Source organism: Equus asinus, chromosome 30 (genome assembly GCF_041296235.1).
Source record: "Equus asinus isolate D_3611 breed Donkey chromosome 30, EquAss-T2T_v2, whole genome shotgun sequence".
In the NCBI taxonomy this organism is placed as follows: domain Eukaryota; kingdom Metazoa; phylum Chordata; class Mammalia; order Perissodactyla; family Equidae; genus Equus; species Equus asinus.
The window spans coordinates 21,457,087-21,476,755 of NC_091819.1; the positions used below are offsets into that span (position 1 = coordinate 21,457,087).

General features: G+C 51.2%; 1 protein-coding gene across 4 annotated transcripts in view; it reads left to right on the forward strand.

The window, feature by feature from the left end:
* The window catches only part of CNIH3 (cornichon family AMPA receptor auxiliary protein 3), a 112,428-nt gene extending 97,046 nt beyond the window's left edge, over positions 1–15,382 (forward strand). For 3 of the 4 annotated variants that reach the window (XM_070501370.1, XM_070501371.1, XM_014862364.3), the window contains 3 exons: positions 2,246–2,358; positions 6,516–6,659; positions 11,124–11,971. In XM_070501370.1, coding sequence (XP_070357471.1) covers positions 2,246–2,358; positions 6,516–6,659; positions 11,124–11,151 — 285 coding nt within the window. In that variant the 3' untranslated portion in view covers positions 11,152–11,971. Of the gene's footprint in view, positions 1–2,245; positions 2,359–6,515; positions 6,660–11,123 lie in introns of all 4 variants that reach the window. The other variant, XM_014862362.3, reaches the window with a different exon arrangement.
* Positions 15,383–19,669: the final 4,287 nt, after the last annotated feature.

A 19,669-nucleotide genomic window follows, 5' to 3' on the forward strand; every position in this document is an offset into this window, starting at 1 on the left:
AGAAGCGTCTCCCACTTGTAAGGATCCTGTTCCATGATAGGAAGAGGCAACTGGGAGAAGCCACTCAGAAGAGCAGGATGAATACTGTAGCTTTTTTCCCACCCCCCAACAGGCTAGGGACCTCTGGAACCAGCTGGCCTCTATTAAGCAGTTTTCCTCAGCACGGTGACAGTGACGAATCCTCCCGGCTCAGAAGGTTGCAGCCACCACGATAAATCAAGCCCCGAAGAGGGAAGAGGCCATGGTGATTAATGGTGGGACCTGAAATCCAAGCTGTAATCAGTCAGATTTGTCACTGGAGTCGGAGACAGGGATGGTGTTATCGTGGATGATTCAGGCCCAGAGTGGCTGTCTCTAAACATGTTAATTACCTTGGCATAAGTTGCCGAAACTGCTGATTAAAAAATGTAGAGATGTGCATAGCAGAAGTCACAGCCACCGCCTCCAGGACTGGCACGCCCAGCTCTGAGGACGGGGCTTTCTCTTTAGTGGGAGGAGGTGTGGTGGTGCCTTGACCAGGTGTGGGTGGGCTTCTAAGGATGGCTCTGAGATCCTGGGAGGAGAAATGATAGGGACACATCCCCTTCCTTGCCAGGTGGTTGAGGCTCACAGGGGCTGGCTGTTCCCAGTTCACCCACGGAGGTCTCTGGAATGACGGCGCTTGTATGCAGGGTGACTGTCTGAGAATTCTGAGGCAGGGGTCAAGGCAATTCATTCTTCATCAGACTTTAAAGAAGATGTCACTTACTTACAAAATGCATTTCTTACATGTATTTATCTTTAATGTGTGTCTCCCTCTGTATCTGTCATCTGGGGCAGACAACTCATCTGACTAAAGTGGGAGATGAATGGTGTTCTGTACCCAGATGCGACAGCGTGAGGCAGTGTTTCCCACCCAGAGAAATCTCAGTTTGTGACCACAGGCTGCATCCCTAACGCCAGCCAGCCAGGCTGCAATCTGCACTTGGTCAGTTCGATTCATTTCATCGCATATTTGTTACCACTCTTAAGTGCCAGGTACTGTGCAAAGCACTTTCTAAATGGACATGAGAAAACAATAGAGCTTGGCCGAGATGGCTTATGGAAGAGTGGAGTAGATCCACGTGTGCTGGGAGGGGGCGGTGGATAATGACTCCACGATGGATAGGTTATGGAAGGTACCCTAGACGAGGGTAGGAAGTGTGCTGTGGGGCTCAGAGTTGCAGGGTGGGGTGGGCTGGGGTGAGGCGCGATAGGGTGAGCAGAGCCTTCATTAGGAAGTGGCATTTGAGATGGGCCTTGAAGGATGGTTAGGAAGATTTTGCTCGGAGGACCAAAGCATTCATGGTGGTCTAAGCAATACACAGAGGCTATACCCCCCATCACATACATATATATATATTCCTATATAACTTGGAAAGATGGGACATTTGCGTCTGAGTCTTCAGATTTTCTTACTACTGGCCTAGGGACCAAATTTTTCCTTTACAATCATTTTGATTTCTATGACAGCTTTGATTTCTGTTAAGATGTAAACAGCCTTGGGAGGGCATCACAGTCATTTTAAGCTCTTTTTACCCACGTATGCCTGTGTGGGTAGATGGCATGGGGAGCTTAGCCTTCCTGCTGGTCACCTTCCACCATCTGACCCTTCTTGGTCTGGGCTGGTTTCTTTCCCATTCCTCCAGATGCCACACTTTCCCTCTTTTATTATGACTACGTGTTCTTTCTCTGGGGTTCCTCTTGATCCACTCACCATCATGCAAACAAAATGCTGTTTCTCAATTTTTTCCCGACCCTCCTGTATTTGAAATAAACGCACATACTCACTTAGGTTGGTGAGTTTCTGCAGGAAGATACAGAGGGACTAGAAAAACAAGAATGACAGAATCACTGGAAACCCCACCAGTATTTCTTCTCGTGGGTCCTGAGTCAGGTCAGACATCTCAGGGGCTGGACAGCCTCCTCTAGTTTTCCCGGTGGTCATCCATGGGTGACCCCCAGAAGCAAGTGCCGTATTCTGGTAAGTAGGGTGCCAGAGCCTGTGTCCGTTTGAGCTTGAGTATAAAGCATGACTCCCAGACCACAGAGAGGAGAACTGGGCAGAAATGGATCGGTTGGGGGCAGTGAGTCTGTGCTGCTGCAGGGAGCGCCTTTGTGTCACCAGCGTGATGGAGGCAGTATCTGGGGAGAAGTCAGCTGTTGTAGAGGCAGGAGTGGCTTTTACTCCCTTTAACTCTGGCCTGTGTCTCTGCTCCCTCTTCAGCTGGTGCTGCCAGAATACTCCATCCACAGCCTCTTCTGCATCATGTTCCTGTGCGCTCAGGAGTGGCTCACCCTGGGCCTGAATGTCCCTCTGCTTTTCTATCACTTCTGGAGGTAAGTCTGCCTGGGGCCGGTCTGTCCTTCCTCTTTTCTGCCTGGGCAGTCTGCCCTCCAGAGATGACGTCCCCCAAACAGACCAGCCACCCAGGGCCTTCCTCGCATCCCTTCCTTTTGGGGACTTTCTCCCTAGAGCCTTCTTTCCAAGCTGCTCTCGGACAGCAGTCCAATAAGGCCAGGCCTTTCTTATAGGCTCCAATAACCGCAGCCTCGACCCTCATGGGTCAGTGTTAAAAGCAGCTGCAGCATTATTCGCAATAGCCAAATGGTGGAGACAACTCAAATGTTCATCAGCAGATGAGTGGATGAACAAAATGCGGTCCATCCATATAATGGAATGTTATTTGTAAAAAACACAATGAAGTTCTGATACATGCTACAATGTGGATGAACCTTGAAAAAATTATGAGTAAAAGAGGCCGGTCACCAAAGGCTATTTACATGAAACATCCAGAATAGGCAAATCTATAGAGATGGAAAATAGATTGATGGTTGCCAAGGGCCAGAAGGGAGGGGGAGTGGGGAGTGACTGCTAATGGGTACAAGGTTTTCTTTTTAGGGTGATGAAAATGTTCTGAAATTAGATACTGGTGGTGGTTGTACAACTCTATGAATATGCTAAAAACTACTGAATGTATACTTTAAAAAGGTGAATTTTTTTCTTATGTGAATTATATGTTAATTAAAAAGAAGAAACCTACCAGATGGGCTGGATTTTCTGGGCCAGTTCTGATTTTATATAGTCTGTTCCCTGCTAAGACTGTGCCTCAGATCATGTGATTTGGGCTTTTTGTAAAATATAGTCACCATATGGATGTAGGAGGCAGGGAGCGGGAAATACAAGGGTAGTAAAGAATGCAGTTATGCAAATAAACTAACCACCCTTTACCCCTGCTCCCAGTGCTTTGGTCCCCAAACATTCCATCATTGTCATTTTACCATAGAATATAGCCTGTATTTTATCACGTCTAGAACATCCACTCCTTCGTTTAGGAAACATATGGAGCACACACTACATGCCAGATATGGTGAGGGATTCCAAGGTGAATGTAAGATATAATCATTACCCTCCAGGAATATACACCCTAGTGGCAGAGGGAAAGATATTCTTAACAGAAATATGAGCAATGTATGTAGGAGTGTGGAGAAATGAGCATTGAAATTAGGTGGGAAGAGTGACATTGGAAAATCTGGACAAGCACACTCCAGGTTGAAGGACTAGCATATGCAAAGGCTCAGAGGTACGAGAGCACATGGTGTGTCTGGAGAACAGCAGCTGTGCAGTGTGGCTGGAGGTAGCGGTCTTGGAGGGATATGAGCAGAGATGGGGTTGACAGACAGCTGGGGATCCGTACGGAGGGTCTGAAATGATTTGATGGGGAATTAATTTATTCTCTAGGGAATGGACGGCTCTCAGAAGCTTTTGAGGAGGAGAATGGCATTACCAGATCTGGTTTTTAGGAAGGTGATGCTGGCAGCCGTGGGAAGGATGGATTGGAGGGTGAAATTTTGAGGAGGAAATCCGATTAGGAGGTTATGATGAAATTCCCGGTGAAGAGATGATGGAGGTTTGAACTGGGTGGTGGAAGTTGGAATGGAGAGAGAAGGGGACAATCCGCGGAGGTAAACTGGGGGGGGGGCCTTGGCCAATAATTGGGTGCAGGAGGTGAGGGAGAAAGAGCCTGTAAGCTGAGCGGCTGGGAGAGTGAAGGTGCCATTGGCCAAGAGCAGGAGGAGAGGAGAATTCACAGGTTTAGGGATGAAGGAAAATGAGTCAGTTGCATAAGAAAGTCCCGCGTATGTTAAAGGTAACCCACTAAAGTCTGGACTTAGAGAGAAGTCAGATAGAAGCATCGTGGTGTTGAAATGTATTGCATACCCACTCAAGACTTTCCGTGCCTTACCTCATCCAGTATCCACAACATCTGGGTGAGTCGGGGTTCCTTTTCCGTTTTACACATGGGGACACAGTGACTCACAAAGGTTAGGTCACTGCCCCGGAGTCATTCAGCTAGGACATGGCAAGGCCAGGCTTTGGTCCCACGCCTGTATGGATCACAGTCCACATCCTTGTCCCCTGGCATGCCACCCTGGGGGCTGGCCCTTCTCCCTATAAAAGGAATTTATCCCCAGGTCCCTCAAATAGTGTGCTGTCAAGCCAGGGTATCAAAAACGTGGTGAATTTCCAGAACTTTGGTTGATGCACTGCTTCTTAGGGCTGTCGCTCTTCCAGAGGGAGGAAAGGGAGAGCCAGCCCGGGTCCTTACGTTTGGCAAGTTTACGTTTGTTTAGGAAGAGAGTGATTGCAGTCTCCTTGCCAGTAGGGACTTCGTCTTACTTTTTTTGAATCCCTGACAGGGTCTAGCCTAGTTCCTGGCAATTTGTAAGTGCTCAGAAGATGAAAGAGAAAGGAATGAGGAGGGAGGGGTCCTTTACATACCGGAGTCCCTGAACACCTTCTTTCTTCCCTTCTCCTTCCCCACCACAGCAGGTCCAGTCCAGGGACGCTTGTCACGCACGTGAAGCTGCCTTCTGCTCTAGCTCTCAGTTTGCTTAAATAAAACTGGAATTGCCTGCCATTTATCTGGTGCCTGTTCTTTGCAGATTATTTGCATCCATCAGCTCCCATAATCGTCACAACAGCCCTTTGGCGTAGGCAATTTCATCCCATTTTATAGATGAGAAAGTTGAGGCTCAGAGAGGTTAGTGACTGACCCGAGGAAAGTCAGTCTGGTGACCCGTGTGCGGCAGATCCCTGGCTCTTTCCACCGAGCCACGTGGTCCCCTGCCCCATCCCCTGCCTCCACTTAATAGGTCACCTGGGAACAAGGCCACAGCCAAGGCAAATAGGTTTTGAAATCTGCCCCTGGGAAGAGGAGAGGTGAGAGGCCTGGAGGGCTCTGAGCTGGCAGGTGTCATTGAATCTGGCTTGTGCCTTCCTCTCGGCAGTGTCGGTGACAGATCCTGTCAGGGTGCTCCTAAGAAGAGGAAGCAAGAGGGAACTGAAACCCCAGCTCGGGGAGTTGCTCCGTCCCAGGGATGTTCTTCAAAGCAGTGTGATTAATCAGGGCCTTGCTCATCATCCAGAACCACAGCCTGTTCCAGAGGCTCACAGGGCCGTTAATTTGCACGCTGGCTCCTGATTCCTCTACCAGGATGACAAAAAAGCAGCCCACTGAGCGATTTCAGCCCGGCTTTGTTCTTTAGCTTCGAATGAGGCTGTGGCCCAGGGCCCGGGGCCAGTGTCCTGTTGAGGGCCAGAGGATGGTCCGAGGACAGCACTCGCCTCCTGCCAGACCACTTTCAAAGGGCCTCCGCCCCAGGTCTCCCCCAGCCTGAGAGCTGCTGTCGGCTTGTGAACATGGAGCCCACGTGATGTCTGAAGCAGGCAGTTTGCTTCAGCCTCCCTCCTAACCTCCCCCTCCCCCCTAACCTCCCCCTCCCCCTTCCTCTCTCCCCCCTCCTCCTCCTCCCTCCTCCCTTCTTCCCTTCTCCCTGCTCCCTCCTCTCTTCCACCTGCTGTCTTTGGCTTACCCAGTTTCCCCCCAGGGCTGCTCTTGCCCTGCAATGGCCGCTGCTGTTCTTTCTGCTGTTCTGGGTCCTTCTATGAAGAAGAAAAGTACCTGTGAACTACTCCACACTCCAGTGAGAATATGATGTCCCTTCCAGAATACTCAGAATTTTAAAAGAAGGTCTGGGAGGGGACAATATTTATCCAAAGTAATTAATGTTTAGGGCAGAATTGTGGTCCAGTGGCATCTGGCAGTGGAGATGCAGCTCTCTGTCTCCCCACACCTGTGCCTACACTGGAGCCGCTATGGACACACATGGTGGACTCCCATTCCCCCGGAGAAAGGAGGCTCTTCCTGTTGTCTCCCAGGTGCCACCAGGTGCCACCTCTTCCTTCTGTCGGAGTAGCTGTGGATGTGGTGATCTGAGTATTTGGGGAGTTGCTATCTGCTGGAAGATGGCAGCTGGGCTGCTCTGTGGCAGTGTCCGGGCCATGTGCAGGCAGGGATGCGGGCAGAAGGCAGACAGCGGCACAGGAGAGATTCCTCAGGGGGAGTCCGGCATCAGGAGGCCTTGGCCCCGACAACTTCAGGTGTCCCTTCCAAAGCTCAGAGCTGATGACGCTGTGTGCTCTTTCCCTGCAGGTATTTCCACTGTCCGGCAGATAGTTCTGAACTAGCTTACGACCCGCCGGTGGTCATGAACGCGGACACCTTGAGTTACTGTCAGAAGGAGGCCTGGTGTAAGCTGGCCTTCTATCTCCTCTCGTTCTTCTACTACCTTTACTGGTGAGTTGCTGCCCCTCCTGGTGGATTTGACTCCTGCAAGCAATGGAGGGAACTTCAGGCCGGCCTCCTGGTCTTTGGGAGATGGCTCATCTGTCGGGGATGAGCCCAGCTGCCTGACTCTGGTTTGGGAGCAAGGGCTTCTGTGTGAGGGACTAGGAGGCCTCACCTGATGACAGCTGCACCCTTAGGGCCACACGGTGAAAACGCATTCTGCCCACACCTCTCAGGACGTTACTGGTGCATGTGGTCCTGTGTCCCCATGGGCCTCCGGCCTCTAGCAACTCAGCCAATCAGGTGGCCTGTGGCCTCATTGCCCCCTGCCCCCTCGCCTGTGTGTAAGCATTCTTGGGGACCGTAACAGAAACCTCCGGTGGCAGTCATGATTCACAAAGGGGGCATGTTGGGTCATTAAATGCTTACGCTTACGATTCTCCTACTGTTTCATAACACCACCCTAATTAAGTAAAACGTGCTGACTTTGCAATTCCATTTCAGGAATCTCCTGTCTTTTCACCTCTCTACTCAGGACATCCTAGCTAAGCAGATAGTTGTAAACAGCGTGTCTTGTGGTTTGATACCCCAGAGAGTGCTTTTTCCAGAAACGTCTCCTCCTCCTTTCTCTTCTTCTTTGGGCTTCTCTCTGGGGCATCTCACCTGTCGCCTTGCTCTCCTGTCGCTACCTGTGGCAGGGCATGGAGATCTCCCAGTATCCCGGTGTGGTCTCCAAAGGGCCTGGTCGACAGCAGCGAGTGAGGCAGAGGGAGGTGGGGGGCGTGAGGAAGGCCACCTCAGGGTTCGGTTGGGCTGGGGCGGGCTGAGCGGTGGCTGCCTTTGTCCAGCATTTAAAAAGGAGCCAGGCTTTGGGCTAAGAGCTTGACGTGTGTTTCTCAGTTTACGAGCGAAACGCTATCACTACCCACGTATTAACGATGAGGACACGGAATTTGAGATAATTAGGTAATTCTCCCACGGTCACAGCTTATAGTGTCACAGCTGTAAGTTCATCTCAAATCTGACCCAAAAGACTGAGCTTTTAACTGCTGGCTATCTTAGGAAACCTCTAGGAAATTCTTCATCCAAATGTGGTTTTTGGACTTCTTGCATCAGACCCATCTTAAAAATACAGATTTCTAGGCTGGGCCGGTGGTATAGTGGTTAAGTTTGTGCATTCCACTTTGGTGGCCCCGGTTTTGTGGGTTCAGATCCCTGGTGTGGAGCTGCACACCGCTCACCAAGCCATGCTGTGGCGGCGTCCCACATACAAAGTGGAGGAAGACTGGCACAGATGTTAGCTCAGCGACAGTCTTCCTCACTAAACAAACGAAAAAAACGCAGATTGCTGGGCTTCCATCTGCTGATTCGGAATTTCGGGGCTGGGTGTCAGCCAATTCTGATGCTCGCCTGAGGGTGGGTCCTGCTGCCCAGGTGCTGCTTGGTTCTGCCTCGTCTCCCCTCCACATCCCCAGCATCCAGAAGGCTCAGAGACCCTGGAGGTACAGCTTCCCTTGGAGCGACTCAGCCTTCGAGGGGATTCAGAGTTATTCTGCCACGTTCGTCTTGGACTCAATGGTTGATCCAGGCTCAGGGTGACCTCCTCCCTCCTCCTCCTTGATAGAGTGTCCTGGAACATCCCCTCCTTCAACTTCAAGTTGCTTGAAGCCTCTCTGGAGATTTCCGAGGTGCCCCGCAGGTTCACCCAAGTCTTTCTGACTCCACGTCTGAACTCTATCAACTAGAGCTGGCTCCAGCTGGTTCCTGTCGGGAAACCTCTAGAGGGTGGCCCAGGCCCTCATGGCTTAGCGACTCGGCCCCTGGGTTGACATGGAGGTTAGATTTCTTTGCTGGAGTGTACTCAACTCCTTTCTTTGTGGGGCTGCAACAGCCTCTGCTGCAGAGTTGTAGGCTGAGTGGCCTGTCCCCAGAGGCAGCACTGTCCCTTCTCAAAGCCAGCAGAACAAGGGTAGTGCTCCTTCCCCGTTAGCCTGGGATCCCCCTTGCTCTGCATGGGAACCGAGGCACGTCAAGCTCCATCATTTTAGTTTTGTTGTGGTAACTGCTGGAGCCCGTTGTGGGAAAGAACACAGAACATCGCAGACAGGAGCCTGCCTGGTGGCGCAGCAGTTGAGTTTGCACATTTTGCCTCTCAGCAGCCCGGGGTTCGCTGGTTTGGATCCTGGGTGCGGACATGGCACCGCTTGGCAAAAGCCATGCTGTGGTAGGCGTCCCACGTATAAAGCAGAGGAAGATGGGCATGGGTGAGTTAGCTCAGGGCTAATCTTCCTCAAAAAAAAAAGAAATTTTCAGACAGAGAGCAAAGCAGCTCTCAGTCTGCTGGGCTGCAGGGACAGGAGGGAGTGGGGTGGGGTGGGGTGGCGTTGGCGGCTCCTGCCCCTTAGATGGGCGTGATCGTTCTGTAACGGATGATGTTCCAGACATTCTGTTTGACTGTCTGTCCCGGAGATCCTTGGTTCAGTTTGGCCCTGCTTCATGTTACATTTGGTAATTACTTTGTTTCCAGAACAAAATTGGAAGCAACTTCTCCTCCTGCCCCGCTGGGACCCTGGGTGGCTGCCTGCGTTCCAAATTCTTTGTTGAACCTGACCTCTTGCGACTCTTCAGGGCCCCTGAAAGACCCTGCTTCTCCCGCCACAGGAGCTCCCAGTCCCTCAGGTCCAGAGCAGGTGGAGGGCGCAGGACCGTCAGCCCAGGCCCCTCCTAGGGAGGGGAGGGGGCGCTCGTGTATGGAGAGCTGCGTCTGGTCTGAGCACAGTGATAGAGACTCAAGTGACAGAAGCTGGGAACCTGTAAAGGGGGGGTTGGCGTTTCACGGTTCGAGCTTCCTGAAGGATTAAGAGATATGTCCCAGGTCCTAGCTGGTAGTTAGCAGTTTATCTGGCCCCAGAGCCTGGGCTCTTCCCATGGTGCTGTGCTAACCATCCCACCCTGGGGCACCCCCCTTCTCGGGTTGCCTTGTGCACCAGATGTTTGCGGGTTACACGGGATGGGGACTAGCTGACATTAATACTGACACTGACGCCAGTGGGTCAGTCCAGTGTGAGCTCCCTCTGCCTGCTCTGTATAAAGATCTTTTCACATCAAGGGTGTGAAGCAGCTGGTCTTACCTACCAACAGGAGCACCACCCTCCTGCCCATTACTTTGGGTCGTGCCTGCCTCCCCTCCCACATATTTCTCTCACTCTATATGATGTTATTCATGGCGGATTTGATGGCAAAGACCTTCTCTGTTTCATGCTTTCCATGTGTGCACCACCCTGGCTGATGCCTGGCACACAGTAGGTACTCACTAAATCCTTGTTTGTTGTTCAGCCTGGCCATACGCACCCTCAAGGCAGGGATGGGGGCTGCGTGCTCACCCTCGTTTCCTGGCACTGAGAATGGTGCCTGACATGCAGGAGGTGCTCAATAAATAATGAATGAATGAATGAGTGAATGAATGAAGTGAGTAAACAGGCATCCACGCTGAAGCTCAGTGTTATAATGGAAAGAGCATAGCTTTGGCCTTGGGATGTGGCTGTGTGACCTCAAGCAATCCCCTTCTCTCCTGACCCCTGACTTCCCCGTGTTGAATAAGACCCCTCCAGCTCCAGGCCTGACCAGCAATGCTCTGTGAACATGAGGTCCAGCAGGTTCTCAAAGACGGAACTCCGGCTGCTCGGAAGAGCTCATCAGCTTCACAGCTGGATAGGGTTAGAAGTCAAACACTTGAGTTGTCTTCCTTTGGTTTTGTTTCTTAGATTATCCGTTTTCCCCTCTATAACGTGAAAAGGTGACTGTTTTCCTTTCTGCCAAATAGGCAAAGTGGTCCATTTTGGTGTTGAACGTTCCTCGGCCTTGCAGAATTAGCCTGCTGTTTCTGAGAGCCCAGGGACGCGTGGCCCCCTCCTTGGGAGTGTCAAGGCCCTGCCGTAGGATACTTCATTCGTGTTTAATGCCTGGATTCTGTGCGAAACGGGAGGGCCAGGGAGGTACCCAATTAAGAATTCATATAGTTCATGTGTTCGCACATCGGTCCTCGCAATAGCGATGACGATTGTTTCCCCAGTGCTCACACATTATCCAGGATAATCTGGGAGCCTCTGGACACGGCCATCACATAAGCATGTGGCAGCTGGTGGGGTAAAGAATCCACTGCACCCCACCCCCCGCCCAAACCTGCCCTGCAATTGCAGAAAAGAGGAAAAGCAACCATGATAATCATCCTGATGAGAAGAACGATAGGCGCTTAGAGCAATCACGTCTTAATATGCTCTCGTCCCAAACGTTTAGGCCAACGTTGTGGGAAGCAGGAGGGGGCCAGAAGGAGGAGCAGATGAATTGCTCTCGTGGCAGGAATGAGAAAGAAGCCAAGGGTCTGGCTTTTGGAAGGTCCCTCTTTTGGGGGCCGGTCTGAGTCCTTCGTGGGCTCCCACTCATGCCTTCTTTTTCCTCTTCTTTTGCCTTCAGCATGATCTACACTTTAGTGAGCTCTTAACTCAAAGACCACGCACGTCATCCGAGACTGGGATGGGAGAGGCACGAGACTGCGAGTCCACTTCTGCCGGTGACTGGAGAAGGGACCAGAGCGGGATGTGTGAGGAAGACCCGGCAGACACCCCGAGGGACTCAGGACTGGAATCACGCAGCAGCCGGCTGGCCGAGTTAACCGTGCGCGTGTTGTGACCCTGTGTGTCACAGTCTTTGGCCTTCGTGTCCCACAGCCAGGTTGTTGATCCCTTCTGAGCGATAAGGGCCCGGAGGAGTGGGTGACGAAACACTAAACTCCTGAGCGAGAGTGGCTGCTTCCTGAATCCACGTCATCGAACAGCTCCCTGCAAGTTCACGCTGAGTTCCTGGACTGTGGAGGGGAGGCTGGAAGGTGTCTGCTGAGGAACAGACTGACCCAGGGTCAAGGCTGAGTCTGTGGGACCCGTTGAAGGCCTCGAGGATGCTGTGGGCTCTTGTGTCTCTTCCAAGCCCTGGCCAGGCCCTTCAGCCCGGCGGGAGGGGCTGGAAGGTGTGTGGTGGGCTTTCTGCTGTCCTGGCCCTGAGCCCGCAGCCCTGTCTGTTTTCACGCTGTGCTGTGTGGAGCCCCGCTTAGCCCCGGAGCTGCGTTTGGGGCAGTGTGTTGGGAGAGAGTTCTGTTCAGAGTCACGTGAATGGGGGTGTCCTGGGGAGGGGGGAGTCATAGGAAAAATGATTTTTTTAAAATGTTTCCTACATGTTCGAAGTGTTAGTTCTTTACCACAACCAAGTGTGTTCTTCTCTTGCCGCTCAAAGCCATCGCGGAGTCATTGAAAGCAAATCAATTGGTCATCTCTAGTCTGTGAAGCTACCTTCTTTTAAGGATCCTAAAGCAGTTCCCAGGCTGGAAAGTGCTGGCGTGTCTGCTCCCAACTGTGGGCATCCGACAGCCAAGAAGCGAGACAGCATAATCGAGCTTCATTCTATGATGCTGCATCAGCCGTACTGTTTAGTTTAATGCCAGGACATTAGCTTATTGAGAATGTTCCATTTGACGTTCTCTCCTTTTTTGGGTAGGAGTCGTGCTGGGGGGTTGTAAATAATGACAAGGCTGAGATTTTTATCGTGTTTAAATTGGGCACAGTGATTTTGACCTGATTCTCCAAACCTCCCTTCCTTTCTTCCGTGTGACAGCCACAGGCTATTTATACATGTACCCCGCTTCCGTCCGAACCCTGTGACTCAGGTTTATGAATGGTGTTTGTGTAACAGTCGTGTGCTATGTTTAAAACGCCACAACATCTGCAGAGTTTCACCTACCTGGCTGTCTCATTTAAACCCCGTTACGGGCTGGTTTCATCTCCGTATGGGTGGTAAACTGGTAGGTAGAAAAAGCAAAGTTTCAAAAAGGCATTTTGCTTCTAAAAATTCTACAGAAAACAAAATGCAGACTTCGGCTGTGAGGGGGAAGATGGAAAGTGGAGGATTTGAGGCGAGGTATTCGGGAGCAGGCGACCCCTTCCCCATGGTCCCGCTGGCTGACTGGGGTGGGAGGGGACAGTTCCTAGCAGGGCTGGGTGGCCTCGTCTGTGACTCCGTTCCTGAGAGCACCAGTTACCTTCCTCCAGGGAAGCCAGCCCTGGGGTCCAGGCTGCAGACAGCAAATCTAACCTCACCACTGTCTTGGAAATGCAACCGAATGGAGAGGGTAAATGGGCTGCGTTACTTCTCACCATGAAGCTGCTTTGTTTGTTGTTTTAGATTTTGCTTCCTTTCTAAAAGATTTGAAGTGGCTTATAATAGCAGACACAAGTACAGAAAGACTGTTAACATGGAGATAGGAAATTCAAGCTTATTAAGGAGGAGGCCACAGAGATACCGATGTCCTGAACGACTCTATTTCCTGTGATGGAGCTTTAAATTTGGCATCCTTTCTCCAGCAGGAAATATCAGGAATTCATGTTTACATAGTCCTTGACATTTTACACCTTTCACCTGTTCTCATTTGACCCTCCTCACAACCCTATGAAGTTGATACTTCTCTTTTTCCCAAGTGAGGAAGCTGAGGCTCCGAGAGGGTAAGTGACTTGGCTATAGTCACACAGCAGTCACAGACCTATCTTTGAACACAGCTCATCTGACTTTAAAAATGCCACGTCCTCTGCATCACACCTACAAGCTGGCAGAGTAGCAGGGTCCTGGTAAGGTTTGGTCAGTAGCATTAACTTTTTGAGAAAAGGAGATTTTGAAAATAGGAGCTGCAGAGGAAGTACCTCGTTTCCTTGCCCTGTGTGCGCCAGCCTCAGACTTGCTTTAGTGTGGAAGGTGGGCCTCTGAAAGCTTTACAAGCTGCAGGTGCCTCTTAGGTGGTTCTTATGTTTATGAAAGAGAAACGTCAAACATTTCCCTCCCACAAGTTGTGCTGGGAGATCATTCCAGGGGTCTGTTGGGAGTCTGAGCCGATTTTTAATTCCTGGGAGAAGTTGATCGTGATAAGAATGAGAGTCATGGGCACACTTTGGGGAGCCTGTGTTGTGTGCCAGGCTTTATGCCGCGACCTCTCAGCCCTCACGTGGCTCCTATGAAGCAGGCTGCATGTGTCTGTTCCCCCTTTACAGATGAGGAAGTCAGGGGCGCTCGTGAAAGGTGAGCCCTCCCTGGGTGAACTAGCCAGAGCAGGAGATCAGTGCTGCGAATAAGTAACCAGATAATAACAGGAGCTGTAAGTTGAGGTGTCCAGCATTATTCTAAATTCTTCAAGTGCTTCTGTGTGATCCTCATAAGGACACCGTGAGGTCGATATTATCTCTGTTTTATAGATGCAGAAACTGCGAGAAGATGAGTCACTATCCAGGACCCACAGCTCGTAAGGGGGATGCATAGCCATGGCTGGAATTTAAGCCCAGGTCTGCCTCTTCTCACAGCATCCGCCTGCTGCAAAATCTTTGTCTCTCCTTGTTTCTCGTGCAGAAATGATCAGAGAGAGGAGGGGGAGTGAAGCAGGAGAAACGGCACCCTGGAGAAATCACAAAGTGAATGTCTCCCGTGGTGATGGGGAGCGCTCCCTATGAAGCACGAGGTTGGGCACATGGAGAGTTTCTCAGGGGGCACAGACACCACGTGGAGGTGGTGGTGGTGGTGGCCTGGGTCCTAGTTCCTTAGAGAGGCAGAGCCGTAGGCCTGGCGTGGCTGTGCCCCGGGGGTCAGATCTGGGGGGAGTCACCTGAGCTTCCTTTTCTCTTTACTAAGTGAAGCGAATAATGGTGCCCACTGTACTGGCTTGTTGTCAAGACTAAAGGAGCTCATATTTGCCAAGAGCCTGGGAGGGTGCCCCGGACGTGGGGAGTACCACCTAACGCTTCGGAGGGGCAAGTCTCCCTGGGCGCCCTGACTCTGTCCTGTGCGCATCCAGGGCAAGGTCCTCCAAAGACAGGGGAGTCAACCGGCCATGCGGGAAGGGAGTGAAGATTCCTGGCCCCAGCTGCCCTCCTGAGGCCCGTTCCTGTCTGTAGTCCTGGGACTGGAGGTCAGGCTGTGACCTGATGCGGCCGCCTTTCGATGCGATGCCGTGATCTCTAGTCAGTGCTGATAACAACTGCTGTCGAATGCTTGCCGCGTGCCAGGCTCTGTGCAGAGCACTTGACAAGCAGGGTCTCGTTTAATCCCCACAACACTGTTATGAAGTTGGAACTATTACCATCCCCAATTTATAGCTGAAATACTAAAGCTTATAGCAGTTAAACAAGTGAGCCAAGGTCACAATCGCTAGTGCATCATGGAAGCTGGACTGCCACCCAAGTCTATTTTTGCTCTGGGGCCTGGACCACTTTTGCCTTCCTGGGAGGTGATGCAGCATAGGAAGGGCAGCGGGATGTGAGAAGGAAGAGAAAAGAGGATGAAGGAGCGGGAGTGGGGGAGCCGTCCCAGACGTGTGGCTCTGCCCACCTTGCGGGTTTCACAGCAAGCGACTCAGTGTAAATGAGTTTGTAATCGGAAGGATTTGAGCTGCGGGATGTTATGCAAGCTTCTTAACCTTTCTGAGACTCAGCTTTCTCATCTGCAAAATGGGGATAGTAATACCTCCCTTTCAGCGTGGTTGTGATAATCGAGGTAAACTATGTACAGAGAGCCTGTCTCGTAATGGGCGCCCAGCAAATCTCGGTCCTCAGTGCCCCACTCCACTGCCCCTCCCTTCACAGAGTTGAAGGGAGGATTGTGTAAAATAAAATGCTAAAAGGCTGCTCATAGTAGCACGTGGCAGCATTCAATGAATCTTCGCTTCCTTCCTCTCCTCCCTTGATCCTGGGGGCGGACTGTCCCAGGCATGTGACATGGGTAACAGAGCTCAGCCCTCTCAAGAAAATCTCCCTTTAGCTTCCTAATTTTAGGGCTTGGTGATTGCATCAATGTTGAATAAAGTTGTCACCGTTATGAAAGTTTTGTTCCCCTACATAAGAGACGAATGCAGCCAGCAAAATGCTTTGACAACAACTAATTGCGCTCACGCTGTGTCATCGCACAGATCCATTTCACAACCCTTCCTTTTCTTGGGCTTGGGCTGCTCTATTCCAGACTGTGCTCTGGGAAGTGAGGTCCAGACCTCAGAGCTGCCTCTCCTCGCCAGATATCTTGGGGCTACTCATCTCCCGAGGCTTAGGCAGAGGCTATCATCCCTGTGGGTGTTTGGGGGCATCCTGGAAAGTGGCCTGTGACTTGCCTCCTCCCAGGCAGAGGGAAGAATGAGCTGAGCAGAGGAGTGATTCTCCAGGACACTACCCCGCATTTCTAAGGAACGATGGAGGCCTGTCTTAGCTTTGTCCTGGTCAGGAGCTGGAAGCAGGTCCCCTTGTTGCCGGGACCTCTGCGTGCTAATGGAAGTATTTTGTGCAGCTGCGGTTGTGGAGGCAGAAGACCTTAGTACTGACGCCTTGGGTTGGGTTTCAGTTGTGGCCCGTGATCCAGAAATAGAAGCAGGGTCAATACAGCCACAAAAGAGTATCTTCCAGTCTTTGCCTCACCCTCTCTGTGATCGTTTCTGTTCCTGTTGGCTCTGCCCGGGTTCTCAGATCATTCTGCCCAGGTCGCTCTGGATGCCCCGGGAGCATCTTCCTGTGGTGGGAACTTGACCTCCAGGACACCACGTGATGGCCACATTTTCTTCCTTCCCAGCTGGTGGTGTGCCAGAGCTGGCTCGTACAGGCTTTTGAGAACCAACCGTTAAATTTCTTAGGGATTTTGCTAAACAGTTGTTAAACATAGCCATTATTAAAACTGATCATGTAAGCTTACAATTTAATGAATTATGTTAAAACAATGGTAATAACGTCAGATCTCGTCACCTCCTAATTATTTTACTACATTTTACTCTTACCTATGCTCTAGAGGTTGTGTCTGTTGTAGCGTAGTGGAAATACTGTATGACAGCATGCCACTGTGCATCTCTTCCCCTCTGTGTTCAGTGCTGTCCCATTAGTAGCTTGAAATTGGCCATGGTGGTAGTATTTACACGACAGGAATTGGCAAACGCTACAGTTTAGCTGCCTCCTTCTCCCTCCCCCCTCCCCCCGTGCTAGTTGTTAAAGATTTACTAGTCCTCAGTGTTCACGTTTACTAGAACACACTGTTCCTAGCTGGGCCACCCTGCATGGCACAGCAGTGACACTAATGGTGCTCCCAATTATGTTCTTTTTGTGCCCCAGAGATGACAGGAAAGTAGCTTGTTAAGTTTCACCCACTTAAGTCACAAGGTCTTGGGCCTGGAGATAATGTCTGTGAAACCTACTGAGCATGGACATGCTTTTACGCTTCACTCTAGCCCCACTGCCCTTGAATTACTTGGGGACCGTCATTCTTCCTGAAGGATGGGTCCCTTCCCAGGAGGCTTCCCTGGCCTTCATGCACTGGGCCCACGCTCTTGTCTGAGTGCTGGGGTGGGCTGCACTCTGCTGCTTACCTGCCTCCTTGGATGGTCTTGGTGATGAGTCAGGCAATGTCTGCGAAGGGCCTAGTGCTGTGCTTTGCACACAGTGTAAGCTCAGTCGCCACTGCTCCTTTCTGTGTTCATCCTTTCTCTGCTGGGCTTGGCAGGCTGTTCGCTACATGGGTGTCCCCCTCCCTCGCCAGCCTTACGGGCGCCATCCCTCTACATGCGCTCTCTCCCCCAGGCAAACAGTCTTCTCTCTGGGCCCCAGGTACCGCAGGGGGCAGACACACACCTTTTGGTTTAGAGACGCCACCATCCGAGGAGGTTGTTTTGTTTCCTGGAGTATGACGACCTGGCAGCCAGCGGAGAGAGCCCTAAATGCCTTGGCAGAGTTTTTGTTCAAACGTCATCGGGGTCTGAGCAGTAAACCCTGTCCTTTTCGGAAATGCTTGGCCCGTCAGAAAAACAACACCTGTCTGGTCGGAATAGGTTTCTGAGATTTTCCAGCAGGGGAAGTAGGGAAAATGAGAAGCCAGTTAAATGCCAGTCCCCACATTAAATTATAGTGAGATGCGTCAGTCCGGCCCCCATGCCTGGGACAGTCCGTTGGGATTAGAACGGAAACAGCAGGGCAGCCCTCTCAGCCTGGGGGGAAACGTTGTCTGTTGTGGCGTCAGAAAACAGGTCTTGTGACGCTGTTCTTGGTTTCCCGTCGCTAAATTGAGAGTAAGTTTGATATTGAGGGAACTTTCTAGACTCTGCAAGGTACAGAGAGCCCTGTCAGTGAGACAGAGACCAAGCAGATGGGCCAGATCCCCAAGGGGTGGCTCGGAACCCTACACCCTTGGCAACCGGTCTGTAAAATCAGCACTTCTTGTGTTTACCTAATATCTCATGATTGGCTTCAAACAGCTATGCCCAGACATCTAGCACTTACCTAACGCTGTGCAGTGGAAAAATGAGCAGGAAGGACCTGGCTGCAGCTCCGGCAGTAACCACTTCTAGGTAAAAACAAGAAAATGAGGCCAGATCATGTTCTTCCTTTGAGGCACATGACGCCCAGGTCTGGGTTCCTGGAAAGCCCCCCATCATAGGTTTTCAGCCTCACAGTTTGGGGAAGCCCAGCCCACACCAGACCCAAATGTTCAGTGCCAGTTGGATGACGATACTTTCTAGGGAGGTAAATAGAGGGAGCTCAGGAGCTGGTTCATGGATCAGCATCGACCTGGAAGGTGGAAGGTCATCCCTGAATGGGACGCCATGGGGCTTTGCACTTAACCATGTCCTGTTCAATGTTTATTATCAGTGACTTTCACCCGAAGGCGACTGATAACTCTGGGATGATACAAAGCTAGAAAGGATCAAATTAGGACAGGAAGAAGAGATTTAAAAAAACGAACACCATCCTCACTAGAGCAAATACAATAGGCGTAAGTGGAAGGTCTTGAGATTGGGCTCAAAAAGGCAGCAGGAAGATCTAGAAGGTGAAAGAGGGGTGGAGTGGTGACCAGTGATGGGCAGTGGGTTTTAACTGATGCTGAGCTGGTATTGAGCCAAGAGTGTGATCTGTCTGCCAAAAAGCTACAGCAGCTGTTGGGCCTCATTATAAAAAGTCTAAAATGACGTGGTAGAAGATGGCCCTAGTGTCCTCGGCCCCTATCAGCTCTATTTCCTATGTGGGACACTGCCACAGCATGGCTTGATGAGTGGTGTGTACGTCCACGCCTAGGATCTGAACCTGCGAACCCCAGGCCGCCAGGGCAGAGCACATGAACTTAACACTATGCCACCGGGCTGGCCCCTGCACCCGTGTAATTTAAGAGGGACACTGAGAAATTGAGTGTGCCCAGAAAGGGCATCTGGAGTCCATTTCATAGGACTGGGCAGAGGAGCTTCAAGAAGGCTGTCTTCAAAAGGTCAAAGGCTCCAAGAGCGCAGTGGGCAGGAATTGGGTGACAGTGGCCCTTCCCAGCCCCTTCTTTTCATAGGGTGTTGGAGCAGTCATTTCCCAGTGAGGGGTCTGGAGAGGTGTCAGGTGAAAGGAGTGTTCCGTGGTCAAACACCTGCGGGACTTGCCGGGCTCAACATGTCAGCAGGCTTTCCCAGCCCACCTCGGCAGGAATCTGTCAGTCACGAGCCTCAGCAGGAGTGACGGGTGGCAGGGCACTTTCTGTGAAATGCAGCAGGAGAGACTCAGAGGAGTGGGACAGAGCTCTCGGGGGGCGATGGTAGACTGAGACGAGTGCGTATTCTGAGATGGAATGGGTTCCACATATGAAGCTAAGTATCGGAAGTAATGCGAAAAAGTTGGGCTTGCTCCAAATTGGACAACAGCTCTAATGAGAATTAATCCACGTAATTCGACTGCAGAACAAAATAGGAAGGACTGGATTCAGGATCCCAGAGATTATAAACTCTTTGAGGATGGGATTTTGTTTAGATAGTTCCAGAACTGGGCTTAGTCGTTAATAGGCCACAGTAAATACATGTTGGAGTAAATTGAATTTCGGATCCCTTTTGGAATCAGCAAGAGGCAGGGGTGCCTGCTGTAGTCAGTAGGCATCGGTGTCCTGTGAGGAATGTGGGAGGGATCTTAACACAATGCGGAGGCTTTGTGCAGCCCACG